Consider the following 27,433-nt stretch of genomic DNA (forward strand, 5'->3'; position numbering starts at 1 on the left):
TACGACTCATTGTGCCTGGTAATTTGTTTCATTGTTTTGCCCTCTGCTCCAATTGCAGTTTGTCATTTGGCAGTCGGCATTGTTATAATTTTGGTTTAGGCCCGGCCCAGACCCAGGGTTTATGGCCCAATGGCGTTTTGTAAATTAATTCGTTGGGTGAAACAAATACCAGCCAATTAATGGCGGCGATTAAAATGTGAATGCGTTATTGTGCTACCAAAAGCAATCCATCTATTTGGGGCATTCGGTGGCTAAACTGGCTTCAGGCTAAACCAATATTTATAGGAGTGCCTCTCTGATTTATTCTCGAGTGCAAAATTCACCGACCAACTCTGGCACATGCGATGCCCCAAAACTGCACTAATTAATCCAAAAGCAGAGTAAACGATAATTAAACAAACCGGGTAATCGGGTGATCGGGGGAGACTCCAGACTCCGGCTTAGCATTTGTCAAAAAAGTAAAAATTTAAATTAAGAGAGACACTGACAGCCGAATGTGCGCGATGCCCACGCAAAAATGAGACTAATTTATGGCCAATGTCAGAATGCACAGCCTATAAAGATTTTATTTGTTAAGGAGCTCAAATGTTAAAAGATTGTCGGATCCAAGATGTCAGAATTAGGAGGTTAATAATCGCGTAACTCATGCAGTGGAGCCGGGCAGAGAGGTCTCCGGAACGGAAACAGGAATGCCCGATCAATAACGTAATAACATTTTAATAGTCAGTTGAAAAATAATTTTTTACGAACCTAATTCATACTTTGTTATCAGTTTTGGAATTTTGAGAACTAAACTTATGAGTCTTAAATTAGAATGAACATATTATGCCTCACTCTTGATTAGCAATCATAAGTACATAAAAATTGCAAGTACTTTGACTTAGTCAGAGCTTAAGATCAGGGCTTCTCCGGCCTCCAGATAGAGGCCTCAATTGCCATGCTCTACTAGCATAATGCTCTAATTTACGAAATATCTCGTAATAGAGATATAAGAACCTCCTCAAGAAAACAAACAACTGAAAGAGAGAAAACAATGTCGCTGGAGATATGCAATGTTGGAGTCTTGGGGTGGCTGTCGGTATCGCCAGCAGAAGGGTGCTCCGCGACATAATCACATCAATTTGAGCAAATATACGTATGAATCATTGGTGGACTGACCATTTATCGCTGGAATAATCCGAGACTTCGGAAGCGGGACTGGGACGCACAGTCTGTGTCCGGATACCATGGGCAGCGGCTGCGGGTCTACGCTTTCTCCGGTCTGGATCTCCCTGGTCTCACTGCTAATCCTAGTGGGAGCAGGGCCAGTGGCAACAGACGAAATTCTGAGGTGCTACAAGTGCAGCGAAACGGACAAACTATGCGGAACAAGTCGGAATCCCTACGGGAATATTTTGGAGTGTGGAAACTCGACCATGTGCTTCGCTACCACGCACACTCGGATCATGAGTGGCGGCAATTGGATAAGGACCCTGCGAGGTTGTGCCAAGCAGGTGAAGCAGGTTCACATTCTTGTAAAAAACAACGAATCCGAAAAAAAGCATTGGGATATGGGCTTCACTGTAGTTAACGATGCCTACCAAGAAGGTTGCATCACCAAGGACAACGTGGAGTACTGTTACTGTCGGGGATCGCTTTGCAATTCATCCAGTAATCTGAGACTCGATCTAGCACTGCCAGTACTGTTGATAGTGATGTTCCTTGGGAAGTTACTCCTTCCGGTCTAGTCTGTGTGACACTTTTAGGGGTGCGTATCGTGCATCGACGCTACTCGTACTTCCGGGCAATGTGTCGAGGCCTCGAAAATAGTTTTAAGAAGATTAAAGACGATTTAAGTGCGACAATTTTACAGTGTTGAAGCCTTGTCAATAAAAACGATAATGAAATAACATTAAAAACCCAAACAAACTCGTTCTGACATTGGATATGTCTCAAAAGATTAATATCTAATCGAAATGCTGAGATTCTGAAGTGCAATATTTGGTTAGCCGGGAACTCAAGGTCAAATCCCTGGGGAACGTATCCAAAATATGGTATATACTTTGCATTGGAATAATAAAATAACACCAGCAGCACTCCTGCGGTGTGAAGATCTGATATCTGATTTGAATAGCATGCAAATCAAGTGCCAGCAGTCTGATCATCACAAATCGAACTTGTAATTGATTAAAAAGTCATTGCATTTAAATATTTATTAAGTATTTGTGACTTTTATGAATGCCCCCATATAGATATCTTGGCGAAACAACCGAAAAAATCGCAAAACAATAACAGCACGCGCCGTGATTCACACACCAATCTGCCATGCCGGGTGATCTTCCTCCAAGTCCGTCTCCTTCTCATCCACCTTCTCGGTTTCCAGATCTGGGTTCAGCGTACGACCTTTGGAGTGCAGTGACTGTGACGTGGTATCGATACTCGGTACTCGCCATCCAGTATCCAACAGTTCAGTATTCTGCTTGGATTCTCGAGTTGGCATCCCGGGCTGCTTCGTTTTAATCACAGTTTATGTGGATGACTATTATTAATCGGCAGAAGCTCAACAATTTACCCTGACAATCTTTCCTCATATGCTCAGACACTGAGAAAAATGTTTCTACTGTTAATACATCGAACTCTATTACGGGATAAGTAATATAATGGTTGAACTCAAAATATTATTGATAAACTTGTTAGTTTTAAGAGTAATTATAATAAGAAAAAAAAAAGTTGGAAATTGTCGGCCTGTGTTATTTATAAAAAATTATAAAAAAGATATTTATATCCATCTGGTATGAATAAAAAGAGCCATTTAATATTTTAAGCCATATAAGTTAAATAGTTTATAAAGCAATTAATCTTTAAAATAAAATAATGATTTTTAATTCTAACCTCATAGCTTGGTTTCTATATGAAAGGTCAGACTAAACTTGAACGTCTGTAGATGTATCTTTTTATTTCTATGTGGTAACCATAATCTTGGCTTTAATCTTCGGATGCGAAACCGTTAAGGACACATTCCAAGCCGATCCCCTAGCTGTCACTGTCAGCGCCTCGGTGTCAACGTTTGCAACAAACGATTAAATTCATTTTTGTCAACATTTTTCTCTTTTGCCGGCTTTATCCGATTCCGGTTATACATATAGATACTCGAGATATATGCTGTGAACCCCGAACTGCAAATCCCAAGCCCCGAACCTCAATCCACATACCCGGTTCCTCATCCTCAGCGCCATCTCCATGTCGATCTCCATGCTTCGCTTCAATATTAATGCACGTTGCGGCAGGCGTGCGCATTGTCTGAGTCGTTTCTTATTTTATTTGTTTCATTTTTTTAACCACATTTCCGCTGGTGGGTTATTTATGATTTCATTACGGGCATTTTATGGCGCTTCCGAGTGCCTCCAGGTAGTTGGGATATGTATGTATCTCGGCGTTGTCATCGGGTGCCACAACTAGTTAGCTTCGGAATCCAGCTGTGAAGTTAACGGGCGGAGTTATAGGAAGTCGTATACATGTATATAGATAAATGACTCCCATTCCCGGGCAATTAAAAACCTAAAAATAGTCATACATATACATATCTAAAATATAAACTATAAGCAAGTGAAATTCCCTTTAATCACATCCTTGAATGAAACCAAAAATGTTGCTTCCCGCCGATTGGTAAACATTTTGTTTAATTAAAAAACAAGTGACGTCTTCATTGACCTGAACCTCACCTTCAATTATCAGCTTCATAAAATTGGCTCCCAAAACTGATTCGGTCGACTTGTTCGGTAGAATTTCGAATGACAATGCTCCACAAGATCATGGGAATTTCTTTTCACAAATCGGTGTAAACAAAATATAGGATGATGTGTCATCAAAAGTCCCAAATCAATGTAACATAGTTAAAACGCATTTCTGGTCGATGAACCAGATTTGGAGCTGGTCCAGAACACAATAAGACAAATTATTTAATTGATTATATATGTAATTACAAGTATTTGCGACACTGATACCCCATATAAATTATTGTTTCTGAGAGAGAAGACGAGAACTGAGCCGGCTAATCATCTGTCTAAAAATCAAAAGGGAGCAGCTTCTCAGAGCTCCTCTCCACAAGAGATTTAAATGTTGATTTTTTTTGGTTTAATTTGTATTTTTTGGTATGGAGATGAACCGAGGTGAACTGACGAATCTCTCGGAGAATTTTTAGGCGCGTCGAAATGCGTCGAGAGAAACGCGATCTTCGATCTGAGATTCCAGATCTGAGATCTGCGACTGCGAACCTGGCACATTTCTATATAAATCCGGTGTACTTGAACGGAAACCAAACATTCCTGTTGCAATCGCCTTCAGAGCAGGATTACCCAGTCGCATCAGTCTACAGGATACTTCTTTCCAAAAGGATAAACGAATTTAAATCAACAAACATGTTCACCAAGTCCATGCTGAGCTTCTCCTTGCTGGTGGTGAGTAGTGAAAGGATTATCCTTTTTATCCTGTGAAAAGTGATTAATGTGTGACTCAGTGCCTTGTGAAATAACAATTGATGTGTTTTAAATTAATTTCATTACCAGTCTTTAAACAAGTCTTAAATATTAATTGTGTTAACGTCAGACCTCACCTTCTTGAATCATGAACAACATCCGCTGATAAATTCCACATGATTTGTGGCCAAAAGCACATTCAACTGCGGGTGTAGCACTTCCTCTAAGTTCTCAAATTAAAATTATGCAAATTGAATAGACTTTAATGCCAAAATAATCTGTTCCCCTTCCGCAGGCCCTCTTTGCTGTCTGCCACACCAGCCCCGTTCCCGATGACAATGGCAAGTATACGGTTTCCCCCCAAAACTCTAACGACGGCAGATATCGCGCCATTGATGATGGACGTTACCATCCCAGTTCCCAGAACGAAGGTATTTTTGAGAAATCCAGTCAAAAATAATCCTGCCACGCCCACTGACTGCATGCCAATGAAGCTGACGCCTACTAACTGAAATCGAAACTGATTCGAAAAGCAAGCCACGACTTGCCCATCTACTAACTATATAGTATAGACTATATATAACAAATAATCCCGTTGTACATATAATATTGTGAATACTCGATGATAATCGATAACACACTTTCCCCAATAATCTCCTGACTCTCCGCAAAGTTCAAGCTCAAGGCTGCCAAATTAATTAGCGAAATTGTAAACAGAAATGCAGTAATTAGTATACGATTTAATCTGCCTTGAGCTGAGCTTCAGTCACTAACCAAAGTCAAGAACTTTCTATTTTAGCACCTTGATATTAAACATTGAATCTCTTATAGGCCGGAGTGGTGCACAGGATAGTTTAGGTAAAATATTGAAGCACGAAACCCCCATTTTGCACAAAACACTCATCTCATTTCACACAAAAAGCAGGTGATACTTTGGCTTATTTTTAGTTTAACTCAAAATTCAAAAATCGACAAAAACCTCACACTCAACTGCAAGTTTGTACATAAAGTGTAAAGAAACTAATTAATTCTGTAAATATCTACTGGTAGATATGAATAATTTGAATAGTTTCAAACTCAGATCACTCACCCAAGACACTCAAACTTGATGCAAGTCTTGTTCCTTGAATAATCCACTAACTGAGGCTTGATTTTCAATCCGCAAGGTCGCTATCACCACATGCCCCAGCCCTACCAGCATGTGACCGATCATCGCGAACTGGGAATCTACCACCACATTCCATATCCCTATGACGGTGGTTATGGACCCTATGCTGGCCTCAATCTTCCCTATGTCCATGATGACAGGCCCTACAAGTGAGTCTGACTAGCCACCTAACCAAGCTAATATTTATATTAACCAATCCTGATAAACTTACAGCCACGACCTGTACACAGTAAGTAACGCCGAGTTTAATGTACCAGAAATCCGCTTGGAGTACGGCTTCCCCGATCATGAACCGCAAATCCATCACCAACCGAGCACCCAGTACTAAGATATCCCACGATCCCCCCACGATTTTCGATATCCGGCCACCACAGAGAACCACATATTCCCCAAAAAACAAAATTCCAAATCCAAAACCCATACTTTCATAACCCACCCAAGCAAAAGTGATATCCTGCATGACCCCCGACCTTTTCCCCAAAAAAAAAATCCCCAACCATGCCCCACACATGCATGCCAACTACACGCATACACCCGGCAAATCACAACCACAAGAAAATGAATATGAATACAACAACAACCACACCAACCATCGCAGTCCACGACCACGAAGAAACCCACTACCACCACCAAGAGGACGACGACCACCACCACCACGACCACCACTACGCCCAGGAGTATCCTCTTCAACTACGACGACGAGGGTCGTCACAAGATCCTGCACCAGGAGGAGATCCGCAAGAAGGACAAATACGATCATGCGTAAGTAGAAATATATTTTTTTTTCCTATAATTTCAAAAAATTTAAAACTATTGCATTTTTCAATTTGTTTCAAAAACAGTTTCCTGACTGAGAACGGCATCTATGGCGAGGAACAGGCTAAGCTCCACCACACCGGTGGAACCCACGCCAAGGGCTTGTATGAGTACACTGGCGACGACGGCAAGCTCTACCGAGTGAACTATGCCTCCAACGACGGTGGATTCATGCCCGAGGGTGAGCACATCCCCACTCCGCCCCCAATTCCCGAGGCCATCGCCCGCGCCCTCAAGTACGTGGAGGAGCAGCACAAGGCCCAAGGAGGAGCTCAGTTCGACCACCGCGGCTTCCGCATCAACCACATGACCAAGGAAATCAAGGCCCAGATCAAGACCATGCACTCGCAGCACCTGCCCAAGGAGCTCAGCGAGCAGATTAAGATGCTGGAGCATGAGGTGGAGCTGGCCGAGGAGGAGGAGCGTGAAGAGCTGGAGCGCGAGCGGAAGGCGGCACTGAAACACTAAGATCTAGTCTCGAGTGCATCCTGCAGTGTCCCTCATCCTCAGCCACAAGTCCCACTAACCCTTAAGGAGTCCCCAAAAACCACGTCCTAGTCCACTTAGAACCCAAAAACCCAACTCCATTCCCCCACGCATTTGCCTAGTGATCCTTCCGGGCAAAAACTATAACAAGCCATCGCAAAACCACAAAAAAAAAAAATGAATCCACTAAAAAATGAATGAAAATGTGAAAAACTCATGTGGCAACCGGAAAATGTTCGTATTTATGTTATTTCGTATTTATTTATCCAACGAACCTGTCGAATTTGACGATGTTGCTATGCATAAGATAATTAATTTGTTATTTGGTATATATCGCAATAAAGCCAACTAAATATTTTGTTATAAATTCCAAGACTTTTATTTTCATGAATTCGAAAATCACCGTCTTAAATAGCCCTTGAAATCTGGAGGTCACAACATCACAGTTGATAATCGAAAAGTGTCTGACATTTTGACGATTTGAATTTAACATTTTCAATACACAATACGGGCTGCTTTAAAAAATATTAATGGGTTTGTTGAACCCTCTAAGGCGAGACCGAAAACAAGTCTCAATCAAAGTACTTATTCACTACAGAATATATACATATTCCAAACTGGGTATGCGACACATTTTCGATAAGCGGGATTTGACCCAATTTTTGTAAAGTTCTAGTTTTCAAAACGACCTTGTTGGTCGATTATACTAGATTATTGTAGAAACAATATTAGTCAATCAAAACTAGTTTACTGAGGCGTATTTTCAACATCATATTTTGTGATTGTAAAATCATTCCTCATTTCATAACTTTTTTATTCTCCCAGATTCTAAATTGATACATGTTTCATTAACCGAACAATTTTGTAAAGTTAAATATTTAGAAGTCACAGCACACTTTTGAGCGGCTTTTCAAATCGAAAAGCTTTTATGTCGTTTCCTATTCGAAGAGCTTAATAGACGATAATCAATAATATTCAATAACTAAGAAAGGTGGAGCCGAAGTTGAATTACTCTTCCAGTTAAGAGTTTAAAAATATATTATACGATAAATAGCAATTAATCTTCCAAATAATTTCTTGTGGATCGGGTTTTATTGGCCAAGATATAACAATCGCCAGATTTTGCTGCAGAACTATGTAGAATCGATCCACAAATCGTTTAAGGTATTCCACTAAAAATTTTGTTCTCAGACTTTGATGCAGAATTATGGAGAACCGATCCACAAATCGATTCAGCTATTCCGCTCAAGACTCGGGTGGAAATTGGCCAAGATATAGCCTTCGCAGGGGGTCATATTGGGGTCTCCATGCATTTTTCCACATATTGAAGGGGACCCATCAGAAAAATTGACAAAAAAATGTGAAAATATATCTTTCTCAGATTTTGATGCAGATTTATGGAGAATAGATTTACAAATCGATTAAGGTATTCCGCTCAAGGATCCGATGGGAATTGGCCAAGATATGGGCTTGGTTTGGGGCAAAAGGGGAAATCCTGGATTTTACAAGGGGGTCCATCAGAAAAAATCGAAAAATGGGGATGGAAAATTTTGTTCTCAGATTTTGATGCAGAATTATGGAGAATCGATCCAAAAATCGTTTAAGGTATTCCGCTCAAGGATCCGATGGGAATTGGCCAAGATATGGGCTTGGTTTGGGGCAAAAGTGGAAATCCTGGATTTTACAAGGGGGTCCATCAGAAAAAATCGAAAAATGGGGATGGAAAATTTTGTTCTCAGATTTTGATGCAGATTGAAGAAGAGTGAAACTACAAATCGATTAAGATACTCCGCTCAAGGATCCGATGGGAATTGGCCAAGATATGGGCTTGGTTTGGGGCAAAAGTGGAAATCCTGGATTTTACAAGGGGGTCCATCAGAAAAAATCGAAAAATGGGGATGGAAAATTTTGTTCTCAGATTTTGATGCAGAATTATGGAGAATCGATCCAAAAATCGTTTAAGGTATTCCGCTCAAGAATCGGATGGAAATTGGCCAAGATATGGCCATCGCTGGGGACCAAATTGTCCCTCCACATATTTTGAAGGGGATCCCCTAGGAAATTTGAAAAAATATTTTTTATAGATTTTATTTATTGTAAAATTATGAAAGAAGGCTGACCATGTGTTTCTTACTTCAACTAACTAGTCTTAGGAGCAGCGTTTACTAGTGCTTAGTTATGACCACGTTGGCTGGAGCAGGCTGTCCGGCATAAAAAGCTGAGTTAACACCATCATCTGAAATATGTAGTAAACACAATAATTATTAGATAAATCAAAAAAATAATAAATATTTATGTCTAGGATTTTAAGATGCAAAGTCTAGGATAGACTTCATTACTTTTTCTACTCACATGTGATTACTGGACGGAAACCGTTGGCATCGGCCAGGTACTTGACTCCCACCCGCAGACCCTCGGGAGTGATGAAGGAGTAGGCTCCCTCCACCTGCTCTTCCTGCTCCTCGCGGTTTCCAGTGCTCACCGGAACACCCTTCTCCTCTCCGTGAATACCGTTCTCCGTCTCATAGCTGTAGGCGTAGTTTCCAGCTCCGTAGTTCACATGGTTGGTTTGCTCCACGATCCTGGCCTGGGCGGCAGCGATGTAGGGATTGTACTTCTTGTAGAAGCCATCGTAGAAGCGGCGCAGGTTGTACAGATCCCTGTTCCGGTAGTACAGGTCTCGATAGTAGGGATTTCTCAGGTAGGGATTGTACTGGGTCTGTCCTTCGCAGGCGATGGCAGCCAAGGCCAACACAAAGAGGCACGAAAACTGAAGACACACGATTTTCGATTAGAAGTTACACTTTTTGTCCATTCGGAAATAAACTCAAAATTTACCAGCTTCAAAGACATTGTGATTGGGCAACTTGCAGCGATGATCTGTCCGACAGAACTGTAACAGCTTTTGAGCCAACCAGATCGTTTTATAACCAACATTCGGATCCAAAAAGCCAATTTTGCATAAGCATCGAATTTCAGGCCATAAAATACATTGTATTCGGTCAAAAACTTTCGGGCCGGCGGAGAGTTTGACAATTTCCGTTTAGAATTTATATTAGGTTTTATTACAATTCGCGGATCTTTTGTGAGTCTATATAATTAAAAAAAAATCCGATGCTCTTGGGAGCATCTTGGAGCAAAACGGTTAACAAAACACAAAAAAAAAATGGCCAAAAGCACAGCTGGGGGGCGTTAAGTGTTAATTCGTGTTTAGCCATATGAAGAAATAAATTCAAATTTTGATTATAGAAATATTTATATATTATACGGTAGTGAAATTTGAGAATCAAATGAATAGGGATTTAGTTTTGTTTATCTTTTTTTATTATGATGATCCACGTGTAAGAATAAAAGGATTACTATATTTGGGTATGCTTTAGAAGTTTTTAATTTTCTTGAGACGAGTATTGGATTTATTTATTGGTTTCAAATGGGAATAGAAGATATACATATTTCTTTTTTTGGAGAACGGGTGGTAACCTAGAGAATAGATTAAATTATATACAAAACTATCTAGTGTAGTTATAACTAGCTACAACTAATTATAAACATTTAAAAGTATAATAATGGTAGCTAATGGTTTGATTGGAGAACCCATCTATATTAAACATACTAGTAGTTTACTATTATTTTAATTGTATTTTAAGATCTAAGATATTTATTTTAATTTTCTGTGCTATAAATATAGACAGTTTCCTAACGTATTTCTGAGTGTCTCAGCTCAATTGCCTCGAATATAATTTATTATTTCCATCAGAGGTGAATAAAGCATGAATGGGCGACTTGAGACCCGGCCACATGAATAAATATGAATGAAGTTGAAATTGGATGGATGGTTGGATGGATGGGTGGGTGGCAGGGTGACTGGGGAGAGAGAAGATCTCCATAGAGGGGGGAGAGTTCGGAGTTCGGAGTCCGGAGTCTCGATTGCATCGCCGGCCTTCACATTTCGCGTGCGATTTGGTGGCACTCAACGGGTGCAACAATAGCCATGTAATTGTGTGTCTACACTAGCCAACAAAGTCACGTGCCGGCCAGGCAGGTTTCGGTTTTATTAATTGGCTTTATCGATGCTTCCCCTCCTCTGGTTAATGGCCCAAATTAGCATTCGATAAGATGGGCTGAGAAACTAACAAATTGTGATCAGTAAGCAATCAGAGCCTAAACCCAAAAGTCTACACAAACGCGATTTCCAATCAAAACAGAACCCAACTTTGCTCTCAACTGGGACCATTAATGTCCAAACATCGGCCATTCGTATATTTTATGGTTCCGATTTCTATAGCCACGGAATGCGTTAAATAAGATCTGTACGATCCGCCCCTAGTTCAGACAAAAGATCTTTATTAGCTGATTTGCATAAACGAGCCGCTGAATATTTGCCATCTAATTAATTGGCTCGAATTTATTTAGCATTTGTCTTTAAATATTCATTGGATGATGCCAAGAAGTATCTAAAATTTATCTAAATGTGTTGTTTTTTTTTTTTGTGGATTAACACCATCTGGAAGTGCAATCAATATCTAGGAAATGGTTCCGTTGCGTCGGCTCGTGGCAAATTGTTAAAGTGTGGTAATTAGAATACAAATGATGTATTCCACACTCTTACAAATTATCCAACCACAAAAGGTGACAAGGTGGTAACAAAACAATTAGAACATAAATTATTCACTTCAATGGAATGTGCTGTGAGCCACCCTCTTACCTTTTAACGAGTATATAGTCATGTCTTTGGGTGAACCGGTAACCAGTTTGTGGCCACCAGATATTGGATCGAAATGTCAGGAGTCAAAAAGAAGCAACGTTCCTTCGAGGATTTCTCCTACATGGCGGAAATAATGTTCAAGAGCCTGGGCTATGATCTTATGGACACTCCGCGGTCCCGGTGGCGAAACATCCTGATGCGCGGCTACTTCATCCTGTGCTTAGTCTCCAGTCTGTACGAATCATTCTTTGTGACTTACAGGATCCTGGAGTGGGAGTCAATAGCCGGCAGTCCCTCAAAAGTTATGCGGCAAGGTCTGCACTTCTTCTACATGTTCAGTGCCCAGGTGAAGTTTTTCACCTTCATGGTATACCGGAAAAAGTTGAGAGTCCTCATCAACAACCTGAAGGATCTGTATCCCGAGGAAGAGGATCAAAGGAGACAGTATGATGTGAATAGTTTCTATTTCTCGCGTGCCACTCGCAGTGTCATGTACTTCTATTATATGGTCATGATTTTGATGGCTTTCCATCCACTCATCCAGTCTTGTATCATGTTTGCCGTTGGTCTCGGAAAATCCGACTTTCTCTATTTGCGTATTTTTCCCACGCAATTGAGTTTTGACGTAAGGAACCCCAAAGGCTACATTCTGGGCTATATCATAGACCTGACCTACAGTCAGTTTATAGTAAATGTCAGTCTCGGCACCGATCTCTGGATGATGTGTGTTTCCAGTCAGATATCCATGCATTTTGCCTATTTGGCCAAGGTTTTGTCCTCGCACTTGCCAAATCGGGAAAGAGAAAACGAAGATCGTGATTTTCTGGTAAGCGTGGTCCGGAGACACCAGGTAATTCTCAGGTGAAAAACTATACCTCCTCGATTGGTAACTGTATATTTAATATCAAGATCTAATCCACAGATTGCAAAAGGATGTCAATCAAGTATTTGGACTCCTGTTGGCCTCCAATCTCTTTACAACTGCCAGCTTACTTTGCTGCATGGCTTTCTATTCTGTGGTCCAGGGTTTCAATCTTGAAGGAATTTCATATTTGATGCTTTTTTTAAGTGTTGCAGCCCAGTTTTATATGGTTAGCTCTTATGGGCAGATGCTAATAGACTGGGTAAGCCTTGGTATTTATAAAATATGACAAATTAAAACTATTGTTTTATTGCTTCTGCAGAGCATTCAAATTGCTGCCGCTGCTTATGAACACAAATGGTATGAAGGCTCAATAAGATATATAAAGGATATTGCTTTTATTATGGCACGTGCCCAGCGTCCTGCAGAAATATCCGCCAGGGGCATTATCATTATATCCTTTGATACTTTTAAAACAGTATGTTTTACCGAAAATTGAGTTTCAAGTTTTTAATTGTTATTTCTTTGCAGTTGATGACTATCACCTATCGATTCTTTGCTGTAATAAGACAAACTGTTGGAAAGTAAAAGCCACACATATTTTTAAAAGTATTATAGTTTTAATAAAAGTGCAATAATCTTAGCCAAAATCTTGTTAATTGAGCTACTCCTATTGACTTAATATATTGACTAGTTTTTGACAAAGAATTCATGACTTATTTTGTATTTTATAGTCATATTATAGTCACACACCATTCATACTTTGGGTTTGTGTAATTCAGACTATGGGAAATAATTAAGAAACATATTTAATAAATTGCTTAGATCTAAAGGTTGAGAGTTTCGGATTAGGGGGAGTTGCCAGAGGCCCACTCCCGCGTATCAAATGTCTTGGCCGCGATTTGCATTAATTAGCCATGAGCCATAATCGACGACACCCACGTGCTTCTCCAGATCGATTCCTCTGCCATTTGAGATGTCTGTCAATTTGCATAAATCACATTAATAAACTGAGCCCAAAGATACTCGCTCGTGAGATGCCCAGACGGATTAGCTAGTGTAAGTTCCATTAGATCTATTAGTACCAAGGCCAGAAGGTGATTCACTACGGTTATTCAAAGTGCTCCAGTTACCAGTTACCCGTTAGCCACTCGAACCAGTTTAGGCCGCTAAAGCAGATCAATGTGTTGGCCATCCTTGACCATGAAAGGGGCTGCTTTGATATAAGCCAAGCTTAAACCAAAAATCCGCAAATCCCCTGCATATATAAGGCTGTGGTGCAGTAGCTGTAATATCGACATGACCAGAACCACTGACATTTAACCGCAGCAACTGGTTCGGTGCTTCTGCTTTTGCTTCAGCTGCCACTGCGGTTGCAATTATTTATTTATGCCTCCATTGACATTAGCATTAGACAGAGTGCAAAGTATGCCAGACTGGACCGAAGACCCAAAAGGCGGCACTGGGGGGCTCTGGTAGCTCTCGGGGCTTACGCAACAGCCACTTCGATGCGGACAACCAACGATTTGTTGTGAGGCACCTCCAAAAATCTGGCCAGGGAGTTGCCTTTTTGGCTATTTGGATTTGATCTTGAGACGGGGGAATTACACAAGATTAAGGCATAAATAAATGAAGGTGCAGTTTCGACATGGTACCTATTTTGATACGAGTAACTCTTCAAGCGAGTAAACATTTAACCGCCTTTATAGTTTAAATTAGTTGAATTTAATTATTATTTAAATCATAAACAATAGCTCTAGACAGAGTAATTTTCCTGTGACGAATGCCCATGAATTTCCCACAACATCTTATATAAATTTTTGTTTGAAATCTTAATTTACAGCCAAAATGATATGCCTCCTCAGGTATCCAACAGTGCATAGGATACTGCCATTAATTGGTAACAAACAAAAGTTAGCACCTCGGTTGAGTACCATCATACCCACACTCACTCCAGTGGGTATCAAATTGCAGACGCGACTCAAAACGTCTTTAAAACAAATTGCACTATCCGGGCCGTAAAGACCGGGCCGCGACCTTCAATTTGGACAGCGGTCGAGAACAGGTTGGGCAACCAGAATATAGAATAGAACTTAGCCCGCGATCTAGCCAACTGACATTTGGATGGCCAACGGATCGGATTCGTCCGGCTTAGTCCGAGTAGCCGTAGCCATGCGTAACATTTCAAGGTTGCCCGCCTAATAATATTATATTTTGCACATTAAACCCGAAGACCCCAGAATGGGAAATGCTTGGACCGAACATAAATTCTGGCAGACAGCTTCGCGACATTAAATTTAATTGAACACATTAAAAGGCAGTAGAATAAATATTAAAATTAATGCAAACGCAATGTCTTCATATGTAATTATTTTGGGCGAGGGAAAACAAAAGACAATAATAAACCGCCAATGGCCACAGACTTTGACTTCCACCTCGAAGACCGAAGACTTCGACTTCGCCTTTAACTTTGCCAACTTCGGCAATTGTCTGTACTAACTTGGCTAAGTTTTTTGGTTTGGTTTTGTTTTATTTTCGTTGTTTTTTGGTTGCCAAAGACAATAACAATACAATATGGCCACAATCTTTGGGACAATCTTGTCACGAAATTCTGTCGCCGTCTGTGTCGGAGTTGCAGTTAAAGCCGGAGACTTAAAGCCAAAGAGTCTGGCCCCATCTGCTGGCCCAAAGCTATTCATTAGACGCGCCTACACTTTGGCAGCGACGACGACAACAACAACATCTTGGCGTTTAGCAATTTCTGGCATTTTGACCCCATGCACGGCTTCAGTTTGAGGTCTGCCCATGGGCTTGGGTTTTCGGCTATTGGATGCCACATAGATACCACTGCCCCACTGCACCACTGCTTCTCCGTAGCTGCCTGACTTTGATTGCAATTGCCGATTAATGGCAGCGAATTTAAATGCAATGGTTCATTCCCCCACCTCCCCCAAAAATAGCACTGGATCTGCCCCATTTCGAGTCAGGTGGCAGCCCCGGCGGCTAAAGATCGATATCTTCTATATAGAAATATATATTTATTATCATTTAACTGGGGCGTTTTGTCTCGATCGTTTATCTTTAGGTATTTAAGATGGCTATACACTTGGGGAAAGAAGTTCTATGATTATTTTTGGAATAATAAACTTTTATACAATATATATTTTTACCTGATTAGAATTCATAAGGAAAGAACTAATAACACCATGTACATAAAGGTTTATATTAATTTCTATATTATAATATAGAAATGAACTAAATTATATACTATTAGACCATTGAATTAGACACCCCACTCTTGAGAGAGTCCAACTCCAGTGACGAAAGCAATATCAGATATCTTATTCAAATTTTGGTCACGAAATAAAACTTATTTAAAAACATACATCATTAATTTTATCTTAAACTAAAGTTAAATAATAAATTCATATACAAATCTAAAATATTCATAAACAAATGATGTAACCATACTTATTACATTACCATTTTAATAACAGTTTTTGACTTAATCAATATTTTATGTAATTTTGATAATATTTAACCCCTGTGTAGCTATTTCCGCCGGCTGATGCAATTACAGAATAATATATTTAAATGTGTGTCTAGTTGCCCTGCAAAGCGAGAAAAAAGATGGAAAAAACATGAAACAATTGCATAAATTAAAAGTACTTAGTACAAAGTTAGTTCTTTATTTTCTGCCAGAGTCAGCGTCGCAGTCGTCTTAGGCGTTGAATCTTTAGTTTAGTTTTTTCTCCAGTTTTTTTTTTTAGTTTTTTTCTTAATTTTTTTTGCAACCACCCACCCGCCAACACCCTCTCTCTGGGCCCCCGCCACAAGACTTTGTTGTTATTTGTTGGCTGTTGGTTTTGTTTCGTACTCGTGTCGCAGCTTTTGCATCTTGTCTGTGTGTGCGACGCTTTGCCAACTGAAACTGAATTGTTTGCAGCCCCGTCCGTGCAATTTTCGTATAAATAGACTCACCTGCCGGCATTGGGCATCATTAAATAAAAAACACTCGTTCAATTAACAACTCCAGTGAAGAGGACGCCCAGTTGCAAGGATATTTCTGTCAATTGGATTACACGTTTGTGCCGCGAACAAGATGAAGAACGTAAGTGGATAGTTGGAAAATAGACAAAAAGGATCTAACAGTTTAAAAAAAATTTAGAAGAGTGTAACAAAATACAGATAATTTCTAAAAGTGCTTTATTAAACAGGACTCTTTTTGATAGTTGCAGGTAATAGAAGTGTATAAAACTTATTATTCTCATGAAAAGGACTACAATTCGATTGAATATTTTAGAAAACATTTTTCAAAATTTTGCTTTTCTGAATAAAGATCTAAACCTTAAGTCTTAAGCTTCGGAGCTTGCTGTCCTTTGCCTCAGTCTAGTTACAAAAAATCATAAAAATATTTTAGAAACCTTTAAAACACGAATGTGGGTGACTTCCTGGCTGTAAATTTTGACTTAAACCAAAAACAGCCCATGACCAGTAACGTTCAGGTTGTAAAAGTTATTACCCTCATGCTCATAAATCAATAGCATAAAGTGAACACCATATAACATATATCTTGTGAAGCATTTATTGTGGCACATACTCGTATCCCTAAACCTTCCGCAATTACGGATGAAAAAACTCAAAAAAAAACTATACAACTTTGAGTTGCCATTTGGAGTGGTTTAAAAGGCAAAGGCAATTAACGGCAGACGTGTGCTGTAAATGGCACAGTTAACAAAAACTTGAAGAAAAGAAAAGAAATATATATGCGAGTTGCATGCCACATGCCACGCAAAGGTCAGAGTCAAACGACCAACACCTGGCAGCTGTCCATCCGAGAAGCTGAAAAGTTCAGACACGAAATTGGAAAACAGAGTGCACCACAATCTAAAAAGACCATTCAGTCCAGAGATTGCGGAATAAAAATTAAACATAAATATATACCGAGATAGATTCCAAACCCAATAAGACAGCGATGAGACATAGGACCACGCCCCGTGGTGATTTTCATGATCTTTTGTGAACAAAATAATTGAGTCTCGACGACGAGCCGGGTCTACCATACATAGTGTGAGTGTTATGTGGAAATGTGGAAAATATTTAATTGGCATCTATTTGCCGACCTCAAAAGGTGTCTAAAAAGCCCGGTATGTGAGTATGTGAGAACAGCAAATAAAATTGCAAAGGCAATAAATCTTGGGTCTCAGCGACAGAGGCTGTGGCTTGCATAATAACACTGGAGCACGATTTCAAGATGTTTATTAACTCAGTTAACATTTGCCGGACCGCACTTACCAATATCTTCTCTTTTTTATTTTCCCCTGTGATAGTTTGCTTTCTGTCTTTTGGCCACCGCCTTGATGAGCTGCTGCCAGGCTGCTCCCCAAAAGGCCGACGAGCCCATCGCCATCATCAGCCAGGAGTCCAATATTGAACCAGATGGATCGTACAACTATGCGTAAGTACTGGGTCATCTACATACATGAAGCGTTTAGAAGTAATCAAGTTAACCACTTCAAGTCTATAATGATTCAATTGAAAATTAGTTAATTGAGAAGTTGATGCTCTTTATCTATGTTTTGAACTTTAACCTTTTTTCAATTGCTTTTAAATGGCGCGCGTAATGGCGGTCTGCTTTAAAACTTAGTGATGGAGCAGTCAGTAGTGGTCTGCCACCTAAGAGCCTACATTTAAAGCATACTTTTCAGCTGAGCTAGGTCCAAGATATACTTCTATGATTCATCGATCGATTTTCTATATAAAGTCCGGTGAGAACTTCAATCTTTGGACAAGAAGCCAAACCAGTCGCGTAGATTCCATAAAAATGGCAGCTTATGCTAATAGAGATAATGAAAAGTAGATTAATTAACCATTTTTAAATGAAAGTCAGCTCTTAATGAAAAGTAGTCTGCACACAAATGTTAAATGTTAAATAAAGAGCACACACACTGCTCGATGAAATATTTATTCGAAGAGCACACATATTAGGCGAGGTGGCGCTAAATTTTTGCCAATTTCAAGGTGATTTTGATTAAAGGGTCTTTATTATTTGATTGCAGGTATGAGACGGCAAACGGCATCAAGGCCGAGGAGACCGGAACCCTGAAGAAGGCCTCCTCCCCGGACGCCAGTGACGTGATCGTTGCCCGTGGTTCGGTGTCCTACACGTCGCCCGAGGGCAACCTCATCACCCTGACTTACTCCGCCGACGATGAGAACGGCTTCCAGCCACAGGGCGACCATCTGCCCACACCACCACCCATCCCACCAGCGATCCAGAAGGCCTTGGACTACCTCCTCAGCCTGCCGCCCGCAAAGCGTCGTTAAGCGATGGGAGACGTAGAAAGAGGATTACCAACCGGATATAGACCCATGATTCTGGCCCTTGATTCCGACTCGAAACCACAAATGTGAAGATGCTGCTGTTGTTATTGCTGCACCACCCACTGCACTACCCTATCTCCGCCTAGACAATCCACATCCAGACACACCAGCCATGCCCCCGAGGGAATATCTGTTTTGGGGGGCGATCGGCCGAATCCACTGACTGAAGAACACAGACTCAAACACGGGTTTGAGGGACAACACTCTACTCTCAGATACAAGACACAAGATACACTTGTCTGCTCTCTTGCTTTCTTCCAATAAGCCTTACTTCAACGTCTCTTCTACGCGAATTTCTTCAGATCTTTTAGTCGCCGGAACTCTGCCATTTTCGGACTCATGTGATATCGTCGATTTATCAATGAAATCAACAAAGAAAATGTAAAAAAAAAATATACAAGACAAACAAAAAAATTACTTAAATAATATACAGGAATATTATATCCACAGCAAACTGTTTTGTGTAAATAGTCTGTAAATTAGAAACATTTACACGTACGTAGTCTAAGTTCTCGTCGTGAACAACTATGAAGATATATTCTTTAGCCTTAGCTGCAAATAAAGAATTAATGATTCTTTCGAAAAGTAAACATCCAAATGGGTTTAACTTTACGATCAAAAATAGACTCGGCCAGCAATGGTATAACCGAATGACCTCAAAATCCAAATAGATTATCTCCGGCTCACATCTGGTTTCTGAAACTGATTCGTCGGATCAAGATTCCGTGTCAAGTGGCTCTTCAGGTGTATGTCTTCTCCACCCAAATATGCATCCCATTTGTATCCGACGATTTGGGCTTCAGTCAGAGCCATAAATCAGAAATCGCGATTCCTCAAATAACTGCGATGACAGAACAAGCTAATAAATGCACAAAACTAGTTGCACATCTTGAGGAATCCGTTTACATGGGAATCGAGTCTCGTCACCCGATTAGGATGGTTATTCATAGATTCTGGCCAAAAATAAAGTCCGTTTTTATTGAGTTTGGATGAGTTTTGGTGTCTGGTTTGCACCTCAAGGCAAGGCAAGGCGAGTTGATAGATTCATTTTATGCAAAGTGGCTAGACGCAGGCCGGCTGGCAAAAATGTTGTCACGTTAGTTCCATTCCAAATGGAAGAGAACCAGAATCGGCCCGTTGCTGATGCTGGTGACGATCTCCCACCCATAGAAGATGGCACAACATTATTATTATTTATTTATTTTCAATAAAAACAATGTGGAGGCGCCCAAAAGTCGTTGTGAACAGAACGGTCGTGGTCGCTTGAGTCGTCTGCACCAAATTTCACACCCATTTTCGAAAGGCCAGCGGTATACGAACGGAACAGCACGAAACAAGTTCAATATTATTTATTGGCCACATTTTAATTTCATGTTAAATAATTTTAGTACAGGAATTTGTATTTTATTTTGGTTATTGGACTCTGCTAATTTGTTTGCCTATATAAGACTCTTTGTTTACCGGATCGCCATCGCCAGTCGCTTCGTGACACTCAACTTGGATTGTATTAACTTTCGGATCACCATGAAATCCCTCCTGATTCTCGCTCTATTTGTGGTGGCATCCGGTGCTGCCTCCCTGGAGAATAACGACCCCATTTCCCAGGAGTCCAATGTGGAGTACAATGGCAAATACCACTACCAGTAAGTTGGCTGGAAGGGCCCTGCAAACCCGGATTATATATCAAGTTACTATATTTTAGCTATGAACTAAAAGATGGCTCCAAGGCCACTCAGGATGGTGTCCTGAAGTCCGTCAATGCCAAGCAGAACGGTGAAGCTGTCCATGGAAAGTATTCCTTTGTGGGCGACGATGGCCAGACCTACGTGGTGTCCTACACCGCCGACGAGAACGGCTACCGGGCTGTGGGCGACCATCTGCCCACGCCGCCACCCACTCCCGAGTCGGTGCTGAAGGCTCTGGAATACATTCGCACCCATCCCTACACCGTCCCGGAGAAGAAGCACTAAGCCCTGGATGAGAACAAAGCACAAATGTGATTGGAACCAAAAGAACTGAAAACTGAAACCGAAAATTAAAAACAAATTCAAAAATATGCCAAAAATTAAGTGGATGTCTTGGGTAACCGGAAACAGAAAGGCTGCTTTGGCCGAAATGTGTGGAAAAGATGTTGTGTTACTTAGCAGTTTTGAGTTGGCCAGCTCGACTGGCCATCTCGCTAAACAGCTACCAATTGAAAGCTAAATCGTTAAACAAGCAATTGAAGTGCAAGCAGAGTGGCAAAAATCTCAAGGTCGTACCCGGTTAGTAGAACTCCGAAATGGAATAAACTAAGATCAATAGGAATTATGTAATGGGGCCAGGCATTGGGAAACAGAAAACAGAAACTGAAAGTGTGATTGATTTTTGTTTTTTCCTTTAACGAATTAATTTACATTAGTATGTTAATTTCAAAGCTTCTAGTTAAGACGAAATCTGAATTCCGGGAGAGACTTGTTCTACGTCTTCCCTTTTCTCACAAACCGAAAACGATTCCCATTTTTTATTCCGCCAAGTTGGCCAAGTTCAATGACCATTCTAGGAGAGCTCTATGACACAATTGTGGTTAATATTCGCAGCATATGGTCGGGAGGTTTGCGGCTATAAGTCTGTAGTGTTATCAATTCGATTTATGGCCAACAATACTCTACATTTTTTATGGCCTATTCCCGTTAGCTTTTCGGCCGAATTTTTTCCATAATTGAAACGTGATTGAAATGAGTTATTAGACTTAGCGCTTTTTGTTCTTTTTGGGGACAAAAGTCTTGACATTATGAATTATTTGGGCTAATTATAAGGTGGGAAGTAATCCAAAGAATGTGCCGGCAACACCCCAAACTCAAATCCTTAACGGAATCCCTGATCTCAACGGAACTACGCTCCTTGGCCAGAAAAAGAATACTTACCATTTATTCTGCGCAAACATATCACGTAGTCTCGTCAAGATCTTTGATATGGAATCAAGGATGGAGCAGGGGGAAAGGTAAGGGAGCGAGGAGCCAGGTGGGGTGGTGTACAGAAACTGTCACCTGCTGACATCGGCGCTCCATCTTCATCTCGAGCTGTGTGTGTGTTGTGGCGGTGTGATCTGATGTTGTTTACTCATCGCGGCAATAAAACCGAAACCGAAAACCGAAAAAAATGCTGCGAAAAAAACCCCGTCTGAGTCGGAGCGCCCGCTCGTAATTTCTGCGAGTACTTCGAAGCTTATCTAGTGCGCCCATCATCGTAATGCCGAAGCCCCGCCGAGGGACTATATAAAGCTTGGCTTTTCTTCGGTCAGCCAACAGTCGTTCGCCAAACCGCCGGATATCATCTTTGCTCCAAGGATATAACATAGACACACACACGAAAAAGCCCGCCAAAATGTACAAGTTCATCGTCCTCGTCTGCTCTGCCATGCTCCTCAGCTATGTCCTGGCACGTCCTCAGGATCAGAGGGCAGCAGCTGCCCCAACCAGCACCACCACAGCGGCCACTATCGTCAAGCAGGATAATGTGAACAATGCCGATGGCAGCTTCAATAGCAGGTTAGTAAAGTGGATAAAAATATTAAATATTTTTTGGGTTATTAACGTAGATCTCGAAAAAGATTTTTAAATGATTCTAATTTGAATACTTATTTCTAAAAAGTAACTAAATACTTGAACTTCTTTAACAAAACACAAAAAGGAGTCTATATTCCTAAAGTTTTTGAAATTGTGAATAGAAAAACAACCCTTCAGCTTCCTTCTATGAAATTTCATAGAAGTTAAAGTTTTAAAGAAAAAATATTAAGAAAACTTTACAACCAATAGCCAAATATATCCAAATAAATCTCTAAATCCTATTCTTCCGCAGCTACGAGACCTCAAATGGCATTCGCGTGGAGAACATCGGCTACCTGAAGAAGATCATTGTGCCAAAGACGGAGACTGCCGACGGACAGGTGATCGATGAGCACGAGGAACTGGTCCTGGTACAGACGGGATCCTACAGCTACAGCGATCCCGATGGCAATCTGATCACCCTGCGCTACGTGGCCGACGAGAACGGATTCCAGCCGGAGGGCGATCATCTGCCAGTGGCCCCGCAGTAATACTATCTCTTAGCTATTGAATATATTTCGCTAGAAAGTATTATGCACCTGCCTGAATGCCATACGAAATTGAAATGTCAACCTTCCGCGTAGTTAGTTTTAAGCAAACACACACTCCAAACTCACTCACTCACTGCAAAGACACCTAACAAAAAAAAAATTAAAAAAAAAAACAGAGAAATAAATATTGGAAACGATAATGAAAACGACAACCGAATGAAGTTACTTCTCAGCCTCGTGTGGCCTATAACATTACATTGCCAAATTGCCCTTCACGCTTGCGGTTAACACTGATGATCTGGTGATGATCATGAGCCCACTGCCCAGATTGTTTACACTGACGCCACTGATGGTAGAGGCCCTCGGACCTCGGAGTAAGATTGCCGCTGATATGGATACGGACATACCTAGATATATAGCACAAATATGTATGTATGGAGTGTTTTGTTTGACCAACTCAATGGCGCATACCAAAGTACCCGAAATATCGAATGTTGGCCAAGACAAGCTCGTTTAATTACTCTATTAAACTGTCATTAGGGTGTGGATTATGGATGCCATTACATCAGGGGCCTAATGGGTGGCCATCGTGGGATCAGTGGGAATCAGTGGATCGACCATTGAAGCTCCGGAATGTTCGCCTGGTGTTGGTTTAGTCTCTTAGTGGGCAGTCTGATGCAAGTACATCCTGTACTTTCCGCCAGGAGCCTAGTTCCAGTGAGTATTTAACTCAAAAGACCTCTAAACTTTATTAACTTTTCCTGTAGAATATGGGTTACTTTATAGAAATGAAGGATATCCTTTGCGAGGCCAATCCTGATTACTTTAAGGACTTCTGTTGCCGAATTCGGCAGCCAAAAAACAGAAGCTTAGAAGCCTCTGTTAATATTGTGCAAGTAATAACTAATGGATTTACTGGATCCCTCAGGGTTTCCATTCCAAATCCTAAAAAAGTTATGACGCAAATATTTGAAATCACGTTCGATGTGTGCAAAGTTCTTCGAGAGGGAAAACGACGAATGCTGATCGATCTTTTGGTCAACACTTTGGCCAGAAGCAGTAGTTCCAAAAACTTTAAATGTCCCTTTCCGAAGGTATACAGTTCTTAAGTCATTTTTATAAATTAATTATTGAGATGTTTTTAGGGAAAATTTGTGTCTAATAATATAACTGTTACCGACTTGCCACCCATGTTAACGGAATCGGACTTCCTCGTTCACCTGGACTTTTTTATTCCGAGAGTGGCCATTGCCATGAATATCACCCTCAATGGGCATCTCTTTGACGTTTCCAAGGAAAGGGCCAGAAAAAGGAAGTTTCTGTGAGGCTTTAACGTTTATCGAATTATTGTATTTTAAAATATTCGAGAAATAAATTATATTTAAAACACTATAAATTAAACCCAGTCATCTGGAACATCACCTCAGTTCTTAGTCATGTCCATCTGTATGTTTCTTTAAAAAAATAATGATTTCTGATATGGCTATACAGGATGTGTGTATCGAATTTAGTTTAAAACAAAACTAATAAAATAAAAAACTATACTGTCAATAAAAATGATCTCAACCCTTTTTACGTTAATATTTCTTACATGATTTTATATTTTTTAGCATACTTTGGGGCTTTTACAGCTTTAATAAAATGTTCATAATTTATTTAGTTAACTGGCTTGTTAACTGAATTTCGAGAATTGATACGCTTAGTTGACTCAAATAGGAATGTTTTATTCGCTTCAATATAATATCAACTACCCTAAGTACTTGTAATTATTATATTTTTTATGGACATGATGGAAATAATAAACATAAACCAACTGGAAGAGAGAATAATTTACTTGAATGGCAACAGATCGAGCGCAATGTTCGGCTCTTTGGTGAACTGTTTTTGGTTTTTTTGGTTGCTATGCCACCTGATGAACTACAGTGAAGCCAAGGTAATATATTTGACATATTATTTAACCGAAAAAATAAGAAAAACAATTTTAGAGGCGTCTGAGCTGGGATTGCTTCGACTGTCACATCGGCCAGCAATACGCAGATGGGATCAAATGTCGGGTGTCTGGAGCGCGAAGATCCCTTTTGAATGTGGACGTAAATCTCAAATCGGAGCTGGACGCCATCAAGACCTATGTGAAAATCTCCACCAGATTCAAACCGGCCATCGCCTACCGGAAGTTCTTCGACATTACCTTCGATGGATGTCGGGTAATATCGGACATGACGCAGGGAACCCTGGTATCCAATATGTTCAATGCCGTCGTAAAGTCCAGCAATCAGCCTCGGAAATGTCCCATAAAACAGGTTTACCCATCACTGTTTTTAATGTTAACTATTTTTGATAAATCTAATTATTCGTAGAGCCTAATTTACTATCGGAATATAAGTATTGAGGAGGCATTACCAGTGTTCGTACCCTCGACTGATCTGATGGTCCAAGTCGACTTCTTCTCTAAAAGAAATTTATATTTGAATGTGAGCTTAAGGGGAACCATCACAGAGAAGTGAACATGGCATTTTGTTTTCACTCTAGACTCTAGACCACATTAACGGAGCGTAAATAAAGACATCAGCCGAAGCTAAATGTAGTCCAGCCATGTGCCTGTTTATATTTAAGCCCACTTAAAAGGCAATCACGAAAAATATCAATTATTGGACTGTATAATTATGGAAATTTTAGCCGCCATAGTTCGTTTGCACTTAAAGCCCGTATCTGAGCCTCGAAATTGGACAGTGGCGATTGAAACATCATGGCTCAATTGGTTTGGATATTTCTGCTAATCTGCTTGGTCAACTATAGTGATTCGGCCAAGGTAGTCCAGATTCTATTAACTAAAATTAATAGGTTGGTTTAACCTTTTCTTGAATAGTCCTCGCGGCAACGGCTACGCCTTATGTGGAAGACCTTCAACTGCCTGGCCAATTCCAACTACATTTCGGGACACAATTGTTTTATTGTGGAACCCGAAAAGTCTCTGATCACTGCGGAGCTGACCTACTTTGTGGATATCTCAAAGTACAATGCAACGTTTAAGCTTTTCATGCCCCGACCACCCAGCCGGCAGTTACAGAAGGTGATCGACGTAAATGTGGATGTGTGTCAGTTCTCAAAGGGTCTGCATGGCCACCGCTTCATGACCATCGTCATCAAGGGCTTTGGAAAGAAGGCGTCCCAACTCAAGTGTCCCCATCCCAGGGTAACCTATGTATATCTCAACACTATATGAAATAGCTTTAATATTATTTTTTAAAGGGGAACTACACTTATCCGAATATAAACATCGCCGACAACTTGCCAGCTTTCCTGCCCGAGACCGATTTCAAAATCGAGATGAACTTCCTAACCTCCGAGGCCCATGTCTTTAATACCAGTCTCACCGGGTTCCTGTACGATCCACTTAAGAAGAAGTATAAACCCAAAGACGTATAAAATGGCAAATAAAAACCAATCTAAATTGTGGAGAATATAATAGAAGTAAGGAATTAATCAAATACTTTATGGCCGGCCACTTGTCACCTAAGCGGTACGTGATCTTTATGTCAAGTTCCGTTGACGATTGCCTCAAAATCGCCACTAGAGCATTATTTACGAGTCAAGCTCAAGATTCGCCGCATCGACAAGACATTTCACAACCCGGCGCGACCTACCAACCGGCAGCACCCTGAATATTTATGGCCAGCAAACGGGGTTCTGTAAGCCAGTTAGTTAGCTGAGACGGCTGGCTCCGCCGGATGGAGCCGAATCCGAATCCAAAATGTCAAATGTTGTTCATAAGAACAGCAACACGCTCGACAAATGCTAAGAATGTAAGGGTGAAATCGTTTGACATTTGCAGTTTGCCGCATTTTCGAATCCCCCATCACCACCGGGTCACTGTGTGAGTGGGCCAAGAAATTGTGGTCCAGACGCCAGGGTACCTGCTGTGGTGCCTGCTTGCACTCGATAGCTAACCTTGTCCAGCTTTCGTTTTCATTTTCATTATTGCCGCAGTGCGTGGCAAGGCATCTCAAGAGTTGCACAACTTGCCATGAATCACCAGCACGAAAAAAAAACATAATTTGGAGGCTTGGCGGGCGTTTGAATTGCGAGTTGTAGGTGCGGAAGATGGAGATTTGGCCAAAACACGGTGGCCCGAAAGGGGGAGAGGCTGTTTGTCGCAATAGGCGTCGGTGTTTTTAGCTTTTGGCTCAATTGCACAGGAAAAAATTTAGTAATATTAGTAATAATACCTGGTACTAGTAAATACTGAGAGTGTAATGGCAAATATGGAGGTATTATTGTTAAGAGAAGCTTTATGGTTCATTAAGTAAATTATTTGTAAAGCTAGTATAGGTATTTCTACCAGTGCTTGGGCTCTTCATTGGGTTTTCAACCCGTCGCATTCATTGTCTTTTGCAAGTTGTCTCCGCCATGATTGAATTAAGCTTTTTCTTTACTTTTTTGGCCCGATGGCCGATGGCTGATGTTCTCTTCGGCCCAAAAA

The 27,433-nt window shown here is 40.7% G+C and overlaps 10 protein-coding genes across 13 annotated transcripts; 9 read left to right on the forward strand and 1 right to left on the reverse strand.

The window, feature by feature from the left end:
* Positions 1-1,184: 1,184 nt before the first annotated feature.
* Positions 1,185-2,870, forward strand: LOC6495700. The gene has a single exon (XM_001959364.4). The coding sequence runs from the start codon at positions 1,227-1,229 to the stop codon at positions 1,725-1,727; it is 501 nt and encodes a 166-aa protein (XP_001959400.1). The 5' UTR covers positions 1,185-1,226; the 3' UTR covers positions 1,728-2,870.
* A 1,045-nt stretch (positions 2,871-3,915) lies between these two features.
* On the forward strand, positions 3,916-7,291 carry LOC6495701 (larval cuticle protein LCP-30). Of its 3 annotated transcripts, none has more exons than XM_001959366.4 (7): positions 3,916-4,436; positions 4,750-4,885; positions 5,286-5,312; positions 5,621-5,771; positions 5,836-5,851; positions 6,221-6,384; positions 6,465-7,291. In XM_001959366.4, exons 1-7 carry the CDS (start codon positions 4,191-4,193, stop codon positions 6,904-6,906), a joined length of 1,182 nt encoding a protein of 393 aa, XP_001959402.2. In that variant the 5' UTR covers positions 3,916-4,190; the 3' UTR covers positions 6,907-7,291. The 3 variants fall into 3 exon arrangements, with proteins under 3 accessions (XP_001959402.2, XP_044571112.1, XP_032306538.2); XM_044715177.1 differs by having other exon boundaries at positions 4,750-4,795; XM_032450647.2 differs by lacking the exon at positions 5,286-5,312.
* A 1,705-nt stretch (positions 7,292-8,996) lies between these two features.
* LOC6494926 (larval cuticle protein LCP-22) lies at positions 8,997-9,864 on the reverse strand. Its single transcript, XM_001959367.2, has 3 exons — positions 9,763-9,864; positions 9,277-9,694; positions 8,997-9,160 (listed from the first exon to the last, which is right to left on the reverse strand). The coding sequence occupies exons 1-3, from the start codon at positions 9,859-9,861 to the stop codon at positions 9,090-9,092; spliced, it is 588 nt and encodes a 195-aa protein (XP_001959403.2). The 5' UTR covers positions 9,862-9,864; the 3' UTR covers positions 8,997-9,089.
* Positions 9,865-11,690: 1,826 nt separating this feature from the next.
* Positions 11,691-13,173, forward strand: LOC6495702 (odorant receptor 49a). The gene is made up of 4 exons (XM_001959368.4): positions 11,691-12,490; positions 12,552-12,753; positions 12,814-12,969; positions 13,023-13,173. Exons 1-4 carry the CDS (start codon positions 11,703-11,705, stop codon positions 13,077-13,079), a joined length of 1,203 nt encoding a protein of 400 aa, XP_001959404.2. The 5' UTR covers positions 11,691-11,702; the 3' UTR covers positions 13,080-13,173.
* Positions 13,174-16,462: 3,289 nt separating this feature from the next.
* LOC6495703 (endocuticle structural glycoprotein ABD-4) lies at positions 16,463-19,465 on the forward strand. Its single transcript, XM_001959369.4, has 3 exons — positions 16,463-16,602; positions 17,822-17,949; positions 18,551-19,465. The coding sequence occupies exons 1-3, from the start codon at positions 16,594-16,596 to the stop codon at positions 18,816-18,818; spliced, it is 405 nt and encodes a 134-aa protein (XP_001959405.1). The 5' UTR covers positions 16,463-16,593; the 3' UTR covers positions 18,819-19,465.
* An 802-nt stretch (positions 19,466-20,267) lies between these two features.
* On the forward strand, positions 20,268-20,931 carry LOC6495704 (endocuticle structural glycoprotein SgAbd-3). The gene is made up of 2 exons (XM_001959370.4): positions 20,268-20,518; positions 20,578-20,931. The coding sequence occupies exons 1-2, from the start codon at positions 20,400-20,402 to the stop codon at positions 20,843-20,845; spliced, it is 387 nt and encodes a 128-aa protein (XP_001959406.1). The 5' UTR covers positions 20,268-20,399; the 3' UTR covers positions 20,846-20,931.
* Positions 20,932-22,127: 1,196 nt separating this feature from the next.
* Positions 22,128-23,162, forward strand: LOC6495705 (cuticle protein CP14.6). The gene is made up of 2 exons (XM_001959371.4): positions 22,128-22,405; positions 22,716-23,162. Exons 1-2 carry the CDS (start codon positions 22,242-22,244, stop codon positions 22,951-22,953), a joined length of 402 nt encoding a protein of 133 aa, XP_001959407.1. The 5' UTR covers positions 22,128-22,241; the 3' UTR covers positions 22,954-23,162.
* Positions 23,163-23,184: 22 nt separating this feature from the next.
* LOC6495706 lies at positions 23,185-24,351 on the forward strand. 2 transcript variants are annotated; one of them, XM_032450737.2, is made up of 4 exons: positions 23,185-23,381; positions 23,494-23,670; positions 23,721-24,047; positions 24,099-24,351. In XM_032450737.2, the coding sequence occupies exons 2-4, from the start codon at positions 23,587-23,589 to the stop codon at positions 24,276-24,278; spliced, it is 591 nt and encodes a 196-aa protein (XP_032306628.1). In that variant the 5' UTR covers positions 23,185-23,381; positions 23,494-23,586; the 3' UTR covers positions 24,279-24,351. The 2 variants fall into 2 exon arrangements, with proteins under 2 accessions (XP_032306628.1, XP_032306629.1); XM_032450738.2 differs by having other exon boundaries at positions 23,185-23,670.
* A 514-nt stretch (positions 24,352-24,865) lies between these two features.
* Positions 24,866-25,571, forward strand: LOC6502562. Its single transcript, XM_001959373.4, has 3 exons — positions 24,866-24,886; positions 24,939-25,253; positions 25,311-25,571. Exons 1-3 carry the CDS (start codon positions 24,866-24,868, stop codon positions 25,455-25,457), a joined length of 483 nt encoding a protein of 160 aa, XP_001959409.3. The 3' UTR covers positions 25,458-25,571.
* A 123-nt stretch (positions 25,572-25,694) lies between these two features.
* Positions 25,695-26,379, forward strand: LOC6495707. Its single transcript, XM_001959374.2, has 3 exons — positions 25,695-25,762; positions 25,820-26,146; positions 26,203-26,379. Exons 1-3 carry the CDS (start codon positions 25,700-25,702, stop codon positions 26,377-26,379), a joined length of 567 nt encoding a protein of 188 aa, XP_001959410.1. The 5' UTR covers positions 25,695-25,699.
* Positions 26,380-27,433: the final 1,054 nt, after the last annotated feature.

Source organism: Drosophila ananassae, chromosome 3L (assembly GCF_017639315.1).
Source record: "Drosophila ananassae strain 14024-0371.13 chromosome 3L, ASM1763931v2, whole genome shotgun sequence".
Taxonomy (NCBI): domain Eukaryota; kingdom Metazoa; phylum Arthropoda; class Insecta; order Diptera; family Drosophilidae; genus Drosophila; species Drosophila ananassae.